We start from the raw sequence: 16,114 nt of genomic DNA on the forward strand, positions 1-16,114 counted from the left end.
TCAGGCGAGGCGGAACCTTGCGGCGAGGGGTCGGGCACATCCGACCCTGGGGCCGTGGGTCGGGCGAGGCGGAGTTTTGCCATCGAGGGGTCGGGAGTGTCCAACCCGGGGCCTTCGGTCGGGCGAGATGGAGCGGGATGTTCCCTGCCCATGCTGGGCCGGCAGCAATCGTCAGTATCGTAGGTGGGCCTGGACCTTCATGATTGTTGTCTTAGGGGTCATTAGGGGGTCGTTAATATTTCCCCCCAACAACGTGATTGTATTAGTGTTTGCCAAATCTGTTTGTGCTGACCATGAGTTTGATGCACTAGAGCCTTTGTGTGTTGGGACCTGATGATCTTATATTGATGGCCATGACCACACTCAAACCATTGTTGCACAGCATACACCTAAAACATGCCATGACAAAATTTAGTGCTAATGCAACCCAGTTCCATTCACATTGCTCAAAAGACAACTGAATTACAGCCAAGTTCCGTACACATCACAACTCATTTCACTTCCACATTGCTCTCACTAACAAGCCTATTAGTACACCTACACATCCAGCTACTGCAACAGAAATATCCATGACAAAGGCCTCCTTTTCTTCCTTGATCTCACTTTCTATGCATCTTCAAGTTGCAAATTTCAACTATGTCAAGTTGTTGCTTCTTTAGACCTATTTTTTGCTTCAACTCAATACATTGCAATCTCAGCACATCGTTGACCTCCATCAATGACCTCCAGGTTTAAGGAACGCATGTACCTCTTATATTGCTCCTCAAATCTTATAAATGCACACGTCCGGGATCTTCCCTGCAGCAACAAAGAACAAATTGAACATCTAGAATCACAAAATTGAGGGCAACAAGAACAAATTGAACAAGAGGAAACTAGCCTTAATGTTGTTGGGGCACTTGAAAAATGCCTCGTTGTATGTCTCCTATTGCTTGCTGCGAATCTTTATCACTATGACGCCACATCCAGAGCAGTCAACGAGGCACAGTTGCTTACCTCTGTTGCCACTCGCCGTTGAGCTTGACGCTGTCCCAAGCTTCATCGAGCTGCTTTCCGCCCTCATCTCTGACATGCCTGCGCTGCAAGGCCCGCTGCTCACCGATGACAGGTGAGATGAGGAGCGACGGTAACTGAGAGGGCGATGGCAGAGAGAGGGACGGGTCTGTGGAGTGCCTTATCCGCTTGGTATAGCGACAAATAGGGGGACGAGCCTCCTCTGCAGTACCGCAGAGACACTCACATTCGCTGCATGTGGGCCTAGTGGCACTCAGGAGCCCACACGGCAGTGAGCTGAGTCCTTCTGTCTGCAGTACTGCAGAGGAGTTGATTCCAATGCAGAGGAGCTGGTTCCAAATAGGGCAATACGGAATGTCGAGTACATCTACAACATCTGCAAGTGGGCAATGTCGTGCGGGGCGTGTATAATGGTAAGTTTCGGTGAGCGGTCAAATTGTAATGGCAAGTTTCCAATTTGATGATTTTTCATAGCATGTCTCCGTGCAAATTGTAATGGCATAATTCCGAGTAACCCGTAACCGACTCACACGAGTGCCCACTGCACGAGCCGTCCCCTGAATCCATAGCCATCCCACTGCGCCGAGGAAACTTGCGGCTAAACCACGCACGCAGCACGCGGCGCAGACGGCAGCTGCGGCACCACCCTGCTAATCAGCCACCGCCCCCTCCCTCGCTGCCCCAAAAATCCAAATCCGCCGCACACATAAAACCCTAGACGCCAGCGCCCAGCGCAGCAGCATCTCCCCATCGCCGCCACCGCGCGCTCTCCTCGACCCTCGCCTCGCGGGATGGAGCACGACGCGCACACCGAGGCCCCGCCGCACGCCGTCCCGCCGCCCGAGGACGCCACCGTCGACGACTGGGCGCGCGAAGATGCGGAGCCCATGGACTCCGGCGCCGCCCCAACGGACGTTGCCGCGGCGGATTCCGCCGCTGATGGCCCTCCCGCGCCCGCTCCCGAGGCTGAAGGTTCCCCTCTCCGCCCAATCTCTGAATCTCCCTTTCGCTCGTGCTGTTATACGGGTTGTTCGCTTAGATCTAGGAATTGCAGGCCCCGATCTGTGGTGCTGGCGCGCTAGATTAAGCGGTGGTTAGGGTTTATGAAGGTTAGGGACTTGTTTTCGTAGGTTGCTGCGGCGGGAAACGTGGGAGCAAGATGGCGATTAGGTTGTGGCGTCGATCTCTGCTAGTTCGGGTGGGTTTATTATTTTTTTAAGGCGAAATTCAGCTGCTAGATCTTACCTAGTTCACGATAGCTCCTATGGTGAGGTGCCTTGTCTTGATTCTTGCAGGATGCATTGGTCTGTGGTTCTGTGTCCCTCTATGAGTAAGATGATGACCATCCAATGGTGTTAAGGCCTTGCGTGCAGTGTTGCATAGCTGATTGTTCTTCTGTTTGCCTTGTCGATTTGTGATTTTGTGAACCACCCCTGAAATTGTCTACTTTGGCTGGCGTTTTGTTGTTACTGTGTGTTTGATTGTTAAGCCATGCATGGGCAGTTTCCAAAAAGGGGTAGGCGGAGGGATGGCATGCTACGTGGCGATTAAGCAATTGGGGAGGGTGGCGGTGGCACATAGCTCCTAGGCATGCTAGGTGGCTCACCCTTTTAGAACAAAGATGATGCGCACTCTGCGACCAATATAGTTCTGATCGTTTCCATCTGATCCTTCATCGCTTTGTCGGTTCTGTGTTTCACGTAAGTTGTGCCACATTCACCTCCGAAACCCTAGTATCTGTTGCCCTCATGCAGCCACACCTAGAGTCCAGTGATCGAAACGGCAGTGCTGCGCACGTGCTCCATTTCTTGAATTCTTGCTTCTTCCCCACCACTGTGCTCACATGTTCCTCCCCTCAAATTGCCACTGTTATACCCTCCTATTGCTGCTCAGCCACAGCTCATGTGCTACTTCTCTAAGACTCTGATGGCATGTTGGGGACCACCCGCTTTACAGTCCTGGCCCACCAAATAGTGCCCAGAAACGGCTGGCTCCTGGCTTGCTAATTATGCTAAAAGGTGTGGTTGTTAGGTTCTGTCTAGCGCCTAGTCAAGAAACCTAGGCCGTTTTCTTACACAGTGCGGGCCCAAAAATCATGTGTGGAAACCTCTTTTTCTGAATGCTTTCATCTTCTATTAACAGTTGGTCTGTTATCTATGCTCTGATAAATATGGGAAGAACTCCACCCTGCTAGTCCATCTCGATGTCCAATATGATGTACCCATTGGCTAACATTAATGCTTTAGCCTAAAGTTATAAATGATCACACTATTCAATGGGTCCAACAATGCAACCTTGGCCATATTTGAACGCCTTCTTGTTCTGGCTTAGGCTTGCAAGCTTATTTTGTGAGCTGTGTCAATTCTATTTGGAAAGTTCAATTCTATTTAGTATATCAAGTCTAACTAGGCAATTTTTCATACCTGTGGTCGTGGATTATTATTATTGAGAAATGGAGGGAATACCTTGTCTTAATTAATTGATTCCAACTTTCTGGATTCTCTTGGAACCTTTCCATCTTTATACTTCTCCGTCCATTGGAAGATGACATTCTTATATGCATGTTGGAAATAATTGCTGTGTGTTAACGCGTCCATGTACTTTCAGGTGTCAAGGATATTCAGTCATCTCTTCAGTCATTGGAGCTTAAGGCAAACGGTATGTATTGAGCCTGTTTATCTTTTTAGCCCTGCGCTGTTGTTGAAACCTCAAATGAAAGCGTACTTTCTTTGCTAATTTTGTGCCCTGCCCTTGTATTCATGCAAATTTACCAAAATTTGCAACCTGATTTCCTCCATGCCAATATTAGGACTTTTAACTGTCAGATAGCTGATTGTTAATTTTGATCATTTAATGTACTTCTCATAATAGCTGATTCTTGTCATTGTGAAGTGATTTATTATGTCTTCTCTCATTCATCTTAAAGGCAACTGTTTGGGGAGGCTGTTGACTTGATCCAAGGTTTCTTGTATCGTGTATTTTCTTACTAAGAATGTTACCGACTATTGCTTCATGTTTGCTGAGGCATGGTTGTTCCTCTGATGGGTTCTGTTACAGTTTCAAAACAATTGGCCTATAGTTATCCTTTTGTGAGTACAAACTCTTATGCAACCTGACTTTTCTAACACTGCAGTTGCTGCACAAGAAGATGCTCAGGATGTCGAAGATGAGGTAGAGGAAACAAAACGACACTTGAATGTGGTTTTCATTGGCCATGTTGGTAAGTTCAGTTCTTACTGCCTGCTTTCTTTCAACGTTGTTTCAGTGTTAGCCAGATTGGTGCGCAGAATAATTTCTTGATTGGTATGTGCTGTGCTTGATTTTGACTTATACAGGATTGTGTGTTGGGGCTAACAAATCTCGATTAGAATTTTGCTATCCTTTGTAGGTTCTTAGTTGGATGTAAATATAGTGATGGTTAGTCATGGAATCAGGTGACAAGTTCTTTTGATAGATGATGCTTCACAGATGTTTGCCCAGCGCTGGCACACCATGCGAGGGCGAGGGGATTGAGTGATTGACTAATTGGATGATCCACTTTGGCATACTTAACATTGTTTTAGACAATGTGTGCATCATATATACTTGTTTTGGCATTTCGATGCTAATTCTATTGTAGTAGTTGATCTCAGCTTGACAAGTTTCAGGCATCTGATTTGGCAAGCTCATAAGATTAGGGGATTGTTAATAGATTGCTTTATGAACTGAACTTTGAGTAAGAGCCCTGGTCTTATCCAATCTCTCCCATGGCTGAAAAAATTGAAGTACACAGTGGTAAGGATTGTAAGTAAAAAGGTTGCATTTACAGCAACTGCACTGTAGCCATCTGTGGCAACACAATAATTGCCCCATGGCTTATATTTATCATTCCTGCTCATGCTTTCTTCAACATAGAAGCTTTTGCTTCTCTTTCTCGACCACTGGAAAATTTTTCTTGCAAGAGTCTGCCAGATGTGTACACACAAGTTGATTCAGTTTTTTTTCTGGACTTTCTTGTCTGGGTATCAGTGGTTAGCATATCTGCCTAGAAATATCTAGTCTTTAGTTCCAAAGCATCTACCTTCTATTTTCAATTACATTTTCATGTCATCTGCTTATGGTTCTTGGCTGGCATATTTAGTGAATAATACTTGTGAGCTATTTGCTTCGTTATGGCTTGCATGTTTTAATTGTCATAAAGAATTTTGTTAGTCTCAATTTTGTTGTTGCTTGGATCCAGATGCTGGGAAATCAACTTCTGGAGGACAGATATTGTTTTTGAGTGGTCAAGTTGATGATAGGACCATCCAGAAATATGAGAAGGAAGCAAAGGATAAAAGCCGAGAAAGCTGGTTAGATGTTAATTTGTGTTGCAAATAGGTTTTGAGGCACATGTCTCTTTTTGCAAATTGAGTGTTTGAGTTTTATCATGCGGTAGTTTGAACTAGGGAGGTACACCTGCTTATATTACTGAATAAATTGATGCCCATTTTGTATCTGCTTCTGTTGTATTGCAAGAGCTTTCGCGTAATGAGTGCTTTGTAGGTTACTCCTATCTTTCAAGTAGTGTCTTTATTTTAATTCATCATATGAACTCTAAGAAAATAGGCTTAGTATATTGATTGCTGCCTCAGATTTGTAAATAACCCTGTCATTCAATTTTTGCTGAAGGTAGGAATGTGACTCTACTTTTTTGAAACATGTAAAACATATTCTTATTTGACCCATAAAGAAGAAGACATAATGTGCTTTTGTTTTTATTTACAAGGCAATTTCATTTCGTTAGGACAAGACCAACAATTAATGTATTTTAGCATTTCAATCATGCGATACAACATTGTAATCACTAGTAAATATTTTTGAATACGAATCTAAAAACATCAATTTTGTATCACAAAAATGATGTAAGGATTGTAATAAGTCTTGTAATCATTTCAAACGGAGGGAGTTTCAAGTATTGTATATTTCTGGTAAATTTATAGTAGAGGAAGGATTGTGGTTTATGATTATCGTATCTTGGGAAAAGGTACAAGAGCATGATTTGTGGTGTTGCGAAACCTTGAATGCAGCAATAGCTTCTAACTGTTTGTATGCCTCTGTAGGCACCATATTCTTCTCCAACCCATAAGAAAACAACTGATAATAGAACGATAACTGATAATAGAACGATGTTAGGGAACTCAGTTATTGGTGAACTTAATTCAGGATTGTGGGTTTGTTAACATTTATACAGTTTTTTTTTTCCACCTGAAATCTAGAGTATTGCATATTTCCGTTTGATGATATATTGAGAAACCTGAATTTGTGTTGTGACTAAATGAACTAACCCAACAGTCTTTTATTTTTATTATGCTTATATTTGGAAAGCCTTGTTCCAAAGAATCCTGTCTAACTGATGTCTTCTCTATTTGCGTCGCAAAATTATTTAGTCTTGCATCCCATACAAGCTATTACTTTTTTAATTCTTAATCTAAATACTTTCAGGTACATGGCTTACATTATGGACACAAATGAGGAAGAACGGGTTAAGGTACAACTTCTCATATTTGATTGTTACAGGCTGATAAATTATTTTGTGTTATGTGTTAGATCTCTACTTCTCTGTGGTGTTGAAATTTGTGCTCTTTGTTGAAGAATAGTTTGGTATTTGTGATTTATATCTTATAACCTGATGTGCTCTCCAAATTGTAGTCAATGGCAACATAGTATTTTATTCTGAATTCAGATAAGATCTCATGACAAAGTGATTCTCTTTCTAAGTGTTTTTAGACTTATGATAGTGTTGTATATATTTTTTTGTATGTTCAGGGAAAGACTGTTGAAGTTGGCAGAGCTCACTTTGAGACGGAACACACAAGATTCACTATTTTAGATGCACCGGTATTTTTTTTCCTTACTACGTTACATTTATTGCTTATACATTTCATACTCCGTGTACTGGGATTGTAGCACTAGTTTTAATTACCTGATGTCTGAACCTCTTAGTTGAACTGTTTATTGTTTATGTTACATAACTCATTTGGCTTATTATGTTTAATTAATGGCTGGAGCAACCAGAAAATCTGATAAACCAGTGCCATCATTCTAGAGAGACGATGTCCTGGGCTACCATTTATGTACTTTGACATAAGATATTTCTGAGAAACACATGATTTCATATATATAACAATTAGCCTGAGTAATTTTGGTATACTTTTGGAAATGTGTTATAATATCTTTTCTTTTTTCCCTACTTTTCATTGATCAGTCCAGGGATCATCACCAGTCTGAGTACCTTATGTTTTTGCACGGATTGATTCGTTATTTTTCTTCAATCTGTGCTTGTTCAATATGGATATTGTTGTTTTGTCACTTTGTACATCAATTATTTTTGCACATGTATCAAATTCTTGATTGATGGCCAGTAACTGCTGATGCTTCTCCATGTGTCATTTACATAATTTGTTGATTGAGTTGAATGCTTGTTTCCTTTATGCTTTTTTGTAATTGAATAATTTGGGTTTGCAGGGTCACAAAAGTTATGTTCCAAATATGATAAGTGGTGCTTCTCAAGCTGACATTGGTGTTCTGGTAACCATTAGACATGCTGACATTGTTTGCTGAACTTTCTTTTATCTCATGCATTAATTTTGTTGTGAATCTGTCCTTCCCCTTTTAGGTCATATCTGCTCGAAAAGGTGAATTCGAAACTGGTTATGAAAAAGGAGGACAGACCCGTGAACATGTACTACTTGCAAAAACTTTAGGTGTTGCTAAGCTGGTAGTTGTAATAAATAAGATGGATGACCCAACTGTTAAATGGTCTAAGGAAAGGTATGTTATCCTTTTCCTTTAAAATGCTGTACCTTGTATAACAGGAGGATAATAATCAAATTGATACCTGTTTCAGGTATGATGAGATTGAGGCAAAAATGGTTCCTTTCCTCAAATCTTCAGGGTACAATGTTAAAAAAGGTTGGTATTATCCCACTTATTAATTATCTTCAATCTTAAATTATTGCGAAGGCGCTCATCTTTAAGCTTGAAACTCATCATATTGCTAGTTATTTATACCGAGTGAAATACTGTAGTGTTCATCCGTGACAATTGTCCCTTCAATATTTATAGTTCCTCGATTGATGCCTGTTTGGATTCATGTTCAAATAACTAAAGCTAATTGCTTTGTTTTGATCACATTGATCATAGACTCACCTGCCTGTATCAGCTTTATTATCTTATTAATTGGTTGTTCCATTATAACAGCTGATTATAGGTACAGCAGCATGTGCCTACGTTGTTTCTGACTGACATTGGCTTTGTTTTCAGATGTCCAGTTCTTACCAATATCTGGTCTTTTGGGAAGCAATATGAAGGACAGGATGGATAAAAGCACTTGTAGTTGGTGGGATGGCCCATGTCTTTTTGAAGTTCTGGATCGCATTGAAGTTCCTTTACGTGACCCCAAAGGTCCAGTAAGGTTAGATAGTTATGCTTGCTTTATACTCCATGTACTCTATTCAAATAGTGTATACAGCTTTGGACAGTCACCTGTATATATCTCTGATAAAGTTTCTGCATTATTATGCTAGGAAAACCATTTACTTTCAATCCCTTTCATGGCAAATATGTTGATATTAACAACTCCTTGAATTATTATCTTGATTGTATGCTACATGCAACATCTATATGCTCAATGCAGAATGCCAATAATTGATAAATATAAAGATATGGGCACTGTTGTAATGGGAAAGATGGAGTCAGGCACGATCAGAGAGGGTGACAGTTTGTTGGTTATGCCAAACAAGGTATTCTTTTTCCCAATCCTTTTCATTCCTGCTGTAACACACACTGCATACTTGTCTCTTGCTCTCCTCAAGCCTATTCAGTTTTTTGATACTTTTCTCTGTATTAGTCCCATGTAAAAGTCATTGGTATAAGCCTGGATGAGAGCAAAGTGCGTCGTGCTGGACCGGCCGAGAATGTTCGTGTCAAGTTGTCAGGAATTGAAGAGGAGGATATAATGGCTGGTTTTGTACTTTCAAGTGTTGGTAAGTTTATGTTCAGGAAAAAAAATAGTATAGTAACTGGACACCTAGACATTATGTAGGATTATTAGTTGTTATTCTTTTTTATTCTAATGGCTGTCTAGTTCTTATTTCATATTTCACTTGAAGGACAAATGGGTTGTCAGCCTAACAAATTATTAACATTCTAATTTGGACTTGTTTGTATTGGTCTTGGCAATAGAATGGGTTGTGTTCCAAATGGCTCTCATGGAAGGGCTCAAGTGGGGGTTGGCTGGGCATGAACATGTACTACAATTTTTATATCACTATTGGCAATACTGGATAATTTTGTGATCTAGTAAAGCCTTTTGCATTTAAGAGCCTTTTGTTATTTTTGCTGTGGTGTACAATTGTTGCAAAATATTTGTTTTGCTTCATAATTGAGTGCTGCAGATGTGCAAAGATTTGTATTGTTGAGCTTAACTTTTCTTGCCATGTGTTTATTTAATATGTTTGTTCATGCAGGTAATCCGGTTGGTGCTGTTACTGAATTCAACGCTCAGTTGCAGATTCTAGAGTTGCTTGACAATGTGAGTATGGATATTCACCTAATTTTTTTAGTAACCTTGGAAGTTCTTTAAAATGACATTAGTCTATTGGAGGTTCTCTAAAAGTTCAAGCTTATACTGTATAAATTACAGTTGTGCTAGAAGCTTGTATATTTATCTGCTGATATGCTAAAGGAAGAAGTTCATATTAACCACCCCCCCCCCCCCCCCCCCCCCCCAATCTCCTCCACAAGTCTAGAATTTAACCCCGAACTATGAAACCATCTAACTGACATCCCCAAACTAAGCAAACCAGGTAGGTGAACCTGATCCCACTCCAGGGCGGTTTTGATCCGCGCTGGCATCCACGTCGGCCAAAATTCCATCCACATCGCCGCGGCCCCTTCGGCATGTCAGCCGGTCATCCATCCATGTTGTGAATCGAATCCAAGCATGGGGAGGCGGCGGAGGCCTTCTTCCGCGCTGTGCCGCCGCTCCGCGACTGCACGTCGTGAACAGAGGATGAGAGAGGCTTGTGGCTGCTACTTGTTCTGCTCATTGGAGAGGTGAGGGAGGAGACTCTGGTGGTGTATTTGCTTGTTTGGAGACGCTGCTTTGCTCGAGCAAGGAAAGGGGTAGAGGGAAATCAAGTGGGAGAGAGAGGGACTTGCTTGTGATTGGAGCGGAAGGAGCAAAAGGAGATGGATCCATGTGCTGTTGCTAGTTTCTTGCGGTGGATTCGAACTGCAGCTTCTTGGCCGTGAGATTCGAGCTGCAGTTTAATCCCCTGCATCAGCACCTTCTCTCTTCGTTCCCCACCGCCCGGAGCTCCACCAGGTGAAGCTACTCCATGCGCCTGGCCGAGCCCCCCCTCCCCGCGGCCCACCCCTCCCGAGCTGAAGCATGCTCCCGGTGTTGCCGCCGCTACCGCGGTCCTGGTCCCGAGCGTCGAGCAGCGACGCTTGCACGTCACACCTGAAGAAGATTGGCCGCTGGCATTTGCTGGAGCTCGCTTGAGCGATGCTGCTATCCATCGGAGCTCGGCCGGGCAGCACCCCCCCCCTGCCGCTAGTGTCCGCCACGATTCTGCCGCGCTGATTCCGCTGGCGGGTTGTGGACTCCAGCGCGGGGTGGTCGATACGGACCCGCCTGGAGCTGGGGAACGCCGAAACGTAGGGCTCCGCTCCCTCTCGTCACCTATGAGGTCGTGTGGATGGAGTGGCGACTAACGTGGATGCCAGCGCAGATCAAAAACGCCCTAGAGTGGGATCGGGGGGTTGCGTATCTGGCAAAAACGCCCTGGAGTGGGATCGGGGGGTTGCGTATCTAGTTTGCTTAGTTTAGGGGTGTTAGTTAGATGGTTTTGTAGTTTGGGGTTGAATTCTAGACTCGTTGAAGAGATGAGGGGGGTAATGTGGACTTCTTCCTATGCTAAATGAAATATCATTGACCGTTGTGATTTTGCGTGATTACATTTACGTACTCCCTCCGTTTCAAATTATAGGTCGTTTTAGTTTTTCTAGGTTTACATGTGTTTGTATGCATTAGACGCATACAAACACCTATGAACCTAGAAAAGCCAAAATGACCTATAATTTGGGACAGAGGGAGTATTTTAACATGTCATTATAGCTTTACATTAGGTGGTTACTGGCTGAGCTGGCGGTATCATTCTGCTATTTTGAGCTTTTTTTTTCCCAAAAAAATGTTTAAATATTTAAACAAAATGTAAGAACTAAAATTTTACAAAGATTGGGTCTGTTACTGCTCCTCCCAAGATCTGAATTTTATTGTTAAAAGATGGGTATTTGAAATTATTTTACCATAGCTGATGAGCTTGCATAACTAGGCCATAAGATATTTTTTCTTTACAACTGTTGATTATTTCCTGTTGCTCAAAACACTATTTCCCCTGATGTTTTGTGAATGTGTTAGGCTATTTTTACTGCTGGCTACAAAGCTGTGTTGCATGTCCACTCTGTTGTTGAGGAGTGTGAGATCGTTGAGCTCATAGAGGAAATCGACATGAAGAAAAAGAAAGAAGCAGATCCCAAGAAGAAGAAGCCAAAGAGGAAGCCTCTTTTTGTGAAGAATGGTGCTGTTGTTGTTTGCCGTATTCAGGTATCCTTGTAGGACATTTCTATATCATTCTTATTTTTACTGATCATCCCAGGTTTTGCTGATCCTAATGGGGTTTCGTAATCAGGTAAATAACTTGATATGCGTAGAGAAGTTCTCTGATTTCCCTCAGCTTGGAAGGTTTACACTTCGAACTGAAGGTAAACTATGCATGCTTGGAAGCGTATTTTGGTTCCCTATATTATCATATTGTTTGCACTTCTTAATAGCGTCCGCAAATTCAGTTCTTTTACCTTTCTTTTGAATATATAGTTCTTTTACTTTATTCATCCGAAACATTGCCCGTCTTTATATATTAGTCTGTAATTTGTAATGAAATTCTCGTGTTAAACCCATCTCAGATTTCCATGTAAGATATCTGAACTGTTTGTTAAATAAATTACTTACAATGTCATTTACCTTGATGGTTACAGGAAAGACAGTAGCTGTAGGGAAAGTTGTTGAAGTTCCTCCTGCTGGCAGCCCAACATTCTGAGCATAAGCCAATTTTGAATAGGATGGTAAGCAACCATAAAACTAATTACATTTGATTATCTTTTCCAACGAGGTTCACACATGGAGAAATCACCCTGGGCAGGATAACCATGAAGCGGCGGTGCGATCTCTTGAGATACTTTTTTTGGAGAAGCGAGATTGGTTGTATAATTTTATGGTTATATTTAGATGGGTTGAAATCATCAATGATTTAGGCATAGCCGTCTATATTTAGATGGGTTGCATAATTTTATGGTTATATGCGAGTTTGTAAAATCAGCAAGGATGAGTGTACCAAACTTCTGATTTACTAGTCCCAAATTATGGTGGTATCTGCGCCTAAAATGTTGTAACTACCAAGTTTTCGTGTGAAGTTAAACATTGGATGACCCCAAGTGGGCAAGTACATTACTTAGATATGCGACTTCCAAGTTGGGCCTGTCATGTGCATGCGTGCCTTGTATTTGTAGAAGGCAAATTCTAAGTCTAGAGGGCTCTCGATTTACACTTACTACAAGAACCCTCCTGATTAGAGCGTACGAGAAAAAATGGAAGCCAAATAAGGAGGAAAAAAAAGAGAAGAAACAACTCGAGAAGAAAGTAATGAGTCGAAACAAAAAGTTTCTCCATGTGACCTCTTTCGGCGAGGACCTCGTCTTCTCTGGTGATTAACTCCGTTGAGCTGACTTAGGGTGGGTGGGTGAGAGTGAGGGCGGACTCTATGCCTGTCGGATCTGATGGCTGGGGTACCTACTGGACCCATGATGGTGGTGCGATGTGGGTAAATGGCGGGTGTTGGCTGCAGTGGTAGAGGAGGCTGGTTGCAGAGGGTTGGGAGTGGGGGCATCAAGGTAGGAGCGATTAGCAATGTTGGTGGGTTGTTGGTGATGGTGATTTCAGGGTTGGGAGGGGAGATTTTGCTTGTTGGATCTGATGGTTGGGGTACCTGCTGGACTTGTGGTGGTAGTGCGATGTGGGCAGAATGGCGGGTGCCAATTACAATGGTGGAGGAGGCTAGTTGAGTAGGGTTGGGAGTGGGGGCATCAAGGTAGGAGTGGTTACCGGTGTTAGTGGGTTGTGGGCGGTGATTCCGGAGTCAGGAGGGTTGGTGGTGGAGGTGAGGGAGCTTGAATCTAAAGGTGATGGCGTGGGTGGGAGGGGGAAGGGGGAGAGGAGGTGGTCCTCTGATGCCGCCGAGGCGGAGATTGGTAGTGGGCGGGTGCAGCGCGAGGGCATGAGCAGAGCGGAGGAAGATGAGAGAGCAGGTAGGCGAAAGAAAGACAAGAGGGAAGGCGTGCTGGCTTTTCTTTTTCTTTTTTCTTGTTGGATGGATGGATAATGGTGTGGTTCGGGAAGGGATATCGACTAAATCTTATCGGGGGTGTGGTTCAGGGAGGGATCTCGACTTAATCTTATCGGGAGAGGGCTCTCCTAGTAGTTGCCTCATTTGTATAAAGATATAAGTTAGATATGCAAGTCACAAAGAAGTGGGGTGCTAGTTATATTTGGGGTGCTAGTTATATTTGCAACAAGAGGAAAATCTCAAGAAAATATCACCGCGAGTTGCACACTAACTGAAATGGCTCATGTTGTTATAGCTTGCTATTATTCCTATGCTTCTGATATGGTTGAAATCACCCATCACAACCACGAGTCACTTAGCAAGCTCCTGCAGCACGCAAGCTTGGTCAGTGCTGGGGTGGAATTGAAAAGTAACAACGAGGTGTTTGGAAAGTGGGAAATGAGGGTTGGATAGGGAAACGAGAGATGTGATAGATTTTATCAATAACCGTGGATTGAGATAGGGAAATAAACTCGCATTTTCCCAGCCATTTCATTGCGATGGGAGGGGTGTGTGATGAGGGGAAAACGAAGCTACACCGAGACGGCGAGATGCTCGCCATGTGGACGCTGGAGCCACCGCGCCGGCTGCTGGAGCTGCCGTTGCCTTGCACGCGCGGGCCGCCGCTCTCCTCGCGTACAAAGGCAATGTGATTATCCCATCTATTTCAAATTTCCTTTCCCATTCAACGTCCAAACACCACCTGAAAGAAACAAAATTAGCATAATCTTTAATATACGAATCTTTGCCAGGGTCTCGGGCCATTCTCTAGTTCTTATGAGCCACGTTGCTCGCTCGACCGTCGGATCTTTGTCAGGACCTTGCTCTAGCCGTTGATCTCGGGCCTAGTTACTCGATGTTTCTCGAGAGCTCGTCGTTGCTTTCCAAGCACCAGGTGGTGAGTGGTGACCGCGGCGGAGAGCCCAAGCAGCGATGCTCCACGCGAAGCGGGCAGGATCCGCGGCGTGCTCGAGCAGTCAAGCTCCGCGCCTCCGCCATGCGTCCCGCAAGGCCTCACCCATCTCACTCCGGACCAGAGGAGCTCCGCTCTGCAGCTGCGGAGAAGATGCCGTCGAGCGCGCCGCTTACTTCGACGAGAGTGCTTGCTCGTGGCACTAGGCGTGACTCTGGTGACCCCAGCACCCTCTCACAGTACAGGTAAGCCATGCGCTCGTCCCATCCCCGGCGGCCTGCGCCAGCGCCGCACGGGGCTCGTTCGCTAGGTGCATTATTCCGTCGCATCTATCTCTTCTATTGTCGTTGCACCTAGACAGCATGCGCTCCACCTCCCGTCCTCCCCTGTATACTCTCTGCCTCCACTGTTGTGCATGTAGCTAAGCTCTTCCATCAATGATGCTGTAGGTGGGTGTCCAGGAGCACGCACGCAAGTTGTTTGACCAAATACCACTGCTGATTGAGGAAGCAGGACGAGGATGCACTACCGGACACAGGTTTTATGCCGAGTGCCAGGGGCACTCGGCAAAACCTGAAATACTCTCGGCAACAAATTCGCCGAGTGTTACACTCGGTATCTGGCACTCGACAAACTTTCAGTCGGCAAAGTAACATTCGCCGAGTGTTTTCGGTCGGGCACTCGGCACAACTTTCGCCGAATGCCCAGAAAACACTTGGCAAACCATTTTTTGAAAAAAATAAAAAAAAGGCACGCCGACACCGTCGGTCGCATCACCAGCACGTCGCCACCATTCACGCCGCCGTCGCCGCCACCACCACCACAGCCGGCCACCATTCACGCCCGCCGCCACCATCCACGCCGCCGCCGCCGCTGCCATCCACGCCGCCGCCGCTGCCGCCGCTGCCGCCGCCGCCACCACCACCACCACAGCCCGCCGACCACCACGAGCTGCCTCCCGCCGGCCACCACCACCACCACATCTTCATGCCGCCGCTTGAAGACTTTAAAAAATTTCTCAATCAAATTGATAGCTTGATATCTCTACTGCAGATCATTGAAATCCTAGCAATCAGCATGTTCATTGTGTTGCTTGGTTGATATCAAACACTACTACGTTACAAGCCATCACCAACGGCCGCCAGTTTGTCACCACCGGTTCTTGGGCGTGGTGGATGTTAGAACCGATGGTGAAAACAAGCATCACCGTTAGTTCCAAACACAAACCGGTGGTGATATTTATCACCGCTGGTTCGTACAAACCATTGGTGAAGGTTTCCTCGACTTGAAATTTTTATCATCCCTAATTTTGATCGAACTCGCGTCCGCTCCTTCTCTCTCCTCTCACTCTTATCCGTTCGCTCCCACACTGTTTCCCTATCCGCTTCTCTCCTCTCAGGCTCCCTCCTCTTATCCACATCTCCCTTCTCTCCAATCCCTCGATTTGTGCATAGCCACTCCTGCCGGCCGCCGGCTGGGCCTGCTCTGTGCCCCACCCTCCCTCCGCTCACCCCTCACGCTCAGGCTCCCTCCCCCTTCTCTCCAATCCCCCATCTGCGCATAGCCACCCCCGCCAGCTGCCGGCCGGGCCTGCTCTGCTGTTCCTCCCTCCCTTCGCTCACCCCGCAATTTAGAAGAATTAAAGGCAAATTATGAAGAAAAAGGAAAAGAAATTGGCTAAACGTCAAATTCGAGTCAAATTTGACCGAAATTTGAATTT

The 16,114-nt window shown here is 44.6% G+C and overlaps 1 protein-coding gene across 1 annotated transcript; it reads left to right on the forward strand.

Annotated features, from left to right (window-relative positions):
• Positions 1–1,615: 1,615 nt before the first annotated feature.
• On the forward strand, positions 1,616–12,558 carry LOC101763040 (eukaryotic peptide chain release factor GTP-binding subunit ERF3A). Its single transcript, XM_004975043.3, has 17 exons — positions 1,616–1,986; positions 3,622–3,672; positions 4,148–4,234; positions 5,234–5,345; positions 6,478–6,523; positions 6,802–6,873; positions 7,501–7,563; positions 7,652–7,806; positions 7,883–7,947; positions 8,299–8,449; positions 8,672–8,777; positions 8,885–9,020; positions 9,504–9,568; positions 11,462–11,647; positions 11,733–11,805; positions 12,079–12,165; positions 12,243–12,558. The coding sequence occupies exons 1-16, from the start codon at positions 1,806–1,808 to the stop codon at positions 12,138–12,140; spliced, it is 1,611 nt and encodes a 536-aa protein (XP_004975100.1). The 5' UTR covers positions 1,616–1,805; the 3' UTR covers positions 12,141–12,165; positions 12,243–12,558.
• Positions 12,559–16,114: the final 3,556 nt, after the last annotated feature.

Source organism: Setaria italica, chromosome VII (genome assembly GCF_000263155.2).
Source record: "Setaria italica strain Yugu1 chromosome VII, Setaria_italica_v2.0, whole genome shotgun sequence".
In the NCBI taxonomy this organism is placed as follows: domain Eukaryota; kingdom Viridiplantae; phylum Streptophyta; class Magnoliopsida; order Poales; family Poaceae; genus Setaria; species Setaria italica.